General features: G+C 54.3%; 1 protein-coding gene across 1 annotated transcript; it reads right to left on the bottom strand.

Annotated features, from left to right (window-relative positions):
• Positions 1-232: 232 nt before the first annotated feature.
• Positions 233-1,023, bottom strand: PHACADRAFT_193800 (uncharacterized protein; the record flags this gene model as incomplete). Its single annotated transcript, XM_007393921.1, has 5 exons — positions 233-513; positions 583-714; positions 779-887; positions 927-937; positions 990-1,023. The coding sequence occupies 5 exons, from the start codon at positions 1,021-1,023 to the stop codon at positions 233-235; spliced, it is 567 nt and encodes a 188-aa protein (XP_007393983.1).
• Positions 1,024-3,244: the final 2,221 nt, after the last annotated feature.

Here is a 3,244-nt window from a genome sequence, read left to right as displayed (position 1 = left end):
CGAGCGGATTGTACTTCCACTCCACCCATAGTCCCGTGCGTGGACCGAGGGTCGGCCCTTCGAGGCGCTGCATCACCTCGCCGTAGGGCCGCTGCACCCGGGCGACTTTGAGTTCTTTGTGAACCAGCGAATCCCGGACATGCTGGAGACGCTCGACGCTATCGTTTGCCACCGCCGCGGCGCGAACGCGAAGCGAAAGGGCGAGAAGGAAAGGCGGAAGATAATGAAAACGTCAAGGACGCGGATCGTTGGGCAGCACTCTTGCTTTCACCAGTCGCTGCTTCTCGTCACCCGAGATCATGAGACCGTGCTCGCCGACTTTGGTCGCGTAACCCTCAGGCAGGCGCATCACGGCTTCGTGTACGTGCGTCTCGCGCGCCGCTCCCCGTCCTCGTCGCTCGCGTCCAGGTGTCCGTACCGAACATTGTGCAGAACGTCCGAGTGGAACAGCCAATTGTCCGGCGCGCGCTCTCGACCCGCAGGCTGTCGAGCTCCTGGTCGTCGATATAGATCCTGCCGGACCAAGGCACGTAAAAGCCACAGAACATGAGTACGATCGTGGCTTGCCGCAGCCCGACGAACCGAAGAGCGCAACCTTCATGCCAGCAGGAATCGTGAAATTCAGGTCGCTGAGGATCGGCCGGTCAGAGTGAAGTGCAAATCGCACATTCTCGAGCTGGATGGGGCCTCCCTTGAGCTCAAGCGGCTTCGCGCCTGGTTTGTCCTGGAGGTACCGTTACGCTCAGTTCTGATGCAATCGTTGTGCCTGTAGGCGTACCTTGGGTGGTTGATTCTGAGTTCGCATGCTGAATGGGAATCTCGAGATCCATCGAGCTTGGTCTCGTCTCGCGGTAGATAGTGTCAAGGAAGTTCAGAGGAAGCGACAACTAGAACAGAAGCTGATTAATCATGACAAGATCACAGACGGTCATCGTTCCTGCAAGTATTGCGTGAATATTATTTTATGAGGTGCTTGTGGAGGAACTTACCCTTCAGCGCGCCTTGTGTTGCGAGGAGCATCATGGCGGTCAATGCACTAGAAAAGATAATATTCTGTCCGGAGTTGAGGTACACCAGTGATGTCGCAATCTTCAAATCAGCCTCCTCGTATAATTCCAGATGCTTGTCATGCTACCCAACCTCGTAATTCTCGCCCTTGAAATGCTAAAATGTCCAAATCAGAGTCAATTCCACGCTCAATGCGCGGCACGCTCACCTTGATGGCCTGGTAGTTGATTACTGAATCTACAGCAATAGTAGCGGCCTTGCTATCCGCAGCGCTAGCCTCCCATCGAAATCATGTCCTATCCAGCTTCTGTCAGGTCTCTAAAGCGCGCCTTGAGCTTCGCGACTTACCTCCGCGCAGCTGTACGCACTGCATACCAAGTATATGCGCCCATCGTGACCATCATAATCGCAGCAAAATTTCGCCCAAAGTTATACGTCTCTATGATATGGGCGTTAGTATGACACATGTTGGTGGCGAAACAGACATGCCAAGATACGCACACGAGCGAGAACTCGAATGTTGTAGGTACGATGCGAAATATAGTTGCGTGTAGGATGGACGTGATACCCTTGCAGAGTAGCGTGAGTACGAAGGAAGGAACGTGAGTAATACAACGCACCCAATCCCCTCGCCGATAGCTCTCGTGGGGCCTCCAGTTTGCCGAGACCGATGAAACTTGAGGTCAAAATTGATGTTGAGGAGATGCTCGAAAGTTTTACGTGGCACTGCGGGTAGCACATTGACCGACGCTTGCAAACTCAGCGTTCAAGAGTTCCCCGAATAGTGTCGCAGCGCCGTCTGAAGACCAGTTGACAAGACTCTGTCGAAACGAGCTGTTCCCACTTACAGCTTGATATCAGGGAGCTGGAAAACAACCCATACTGTCGTTGAGATATTCAGAAAGTCTACGATGTTCTTGAAAAGTAGCGAGTCTGAACGTTAAGCACTTAGTCAATCGTCAACTCGAGACATGCCGATGCTGTGAAAGTCTGCCAGCCGCGAGGCCAGCGGAGAACTTTTATCGGCCACTGTCGTCTCAGCGATGAGTGGATCGTCTGCAGGAGTAAGAGTCGGGGTTCGCGCAAGTGTGGGCGAACATGGTGAAGGCAGCGCCGCGACATTTCTTTGTGGATGTTATCTGATAAGATTACGAACATTGTATGGAAAGACCGAGATAAGATGCCCTACTAGACGCCATAAGGACCGTTCGTGTCTCTTGCTGAATCGTGCAGGACTCTCTCTTCTCCACTCGGCTCTCTGGCCGCATCGAGAGTCCCAGCCGGCACTACTCTACGTTCCAAGCGTAGCATAACTCTCGGAGTTGCATCATGACCACCTTCGCCGCCCTCTTTCCTACCCGGCTTCGAAAGCTTTGCCCGCGCACCATCTGCATCCTGCCAACGCTACGCTGCTCCTACCTCCCATGTCCCGCCATCCACGCTGAAACTCACCAAGCTCTGCCATTGGGATCTCCTGTTGTAGAGAGCCTCCCAGAGCTGCGAACGCTCGAGAATATGTGGTGTCTGAGGCCTACTCGAGCTCCAATCACTTACTCGACGGCATACTCCCAGCTTGGCCGACCGCAGAACTAAGGCTTCGTGTCGGACATCGTCTCCATGAGGTCCGTCCTTGCTTCTCATATATTGGCTAGTAACGCTCGTTCGACATCGGCGTGCTGGCGTCGCGGGAGTGCGCCGACACAGCTTTCTAGTTCATATCCGAGTCTCTTGAGAGCCTGACGTTCACGATCGCCTGGGGAGTCAAAGGCGGGCGTGGAGGATTGCTTAGATGTAGACGGAGCTGGTAACCGCGCCCAAGTTCGCGCTCGAAGCACCGAAGTTGAGACCACGCTCCAATATCTGCGCGCGCATTCTATCGGCGCAGAAGAATTGTGTGCTCAAAGCATTATGTTAGTCCCCTTCTCGAGTATACGTCAGTTCTCGCTGAATCTCGATCCCAGATGCCAATGTGCCTCGTGCTGCATATATGCGGCCGCCTCCGTCGCTAGCCTGGCCTCGGGCGAAAACCGCGCTCTACCATGACTTTGGGATACGGCTGCGACAAACTCTCGAGATGTTCGTACAAAAATCTCGAGACATCACAATTTCCCAATGCTTAATTGCTTAGTCGTACAGAGCATGACATTCGACATAGCTCCCTGACCCACCACCGTTGGCCATCCTCGGTGTCTCGGGCCACGGCCAAGGGCGCCGGGACGCAGAGGCTCCGGGGCTC

Source organism: Phanerochaete carnosa, assembly GCF_000300595.1.
Source record: "Phanerochaete carnosa HHB-10118-sp unplaced genomic scaffold PHACAscaffold_3, whole genome shotgun sequence".
Lineage (NCBI taxonomy): Eukaryota > Fungi > Basidiomycota > Agaricomycetes > Polyporales > Phanerochaetaceae > Phanerochaete > Phanerochaete carnosa.
The sequence above is the reverse complement of the archived record's forward strand: the minus strand, read 5'-3'. Positions and strand labels throughout refer to the sequence as shown.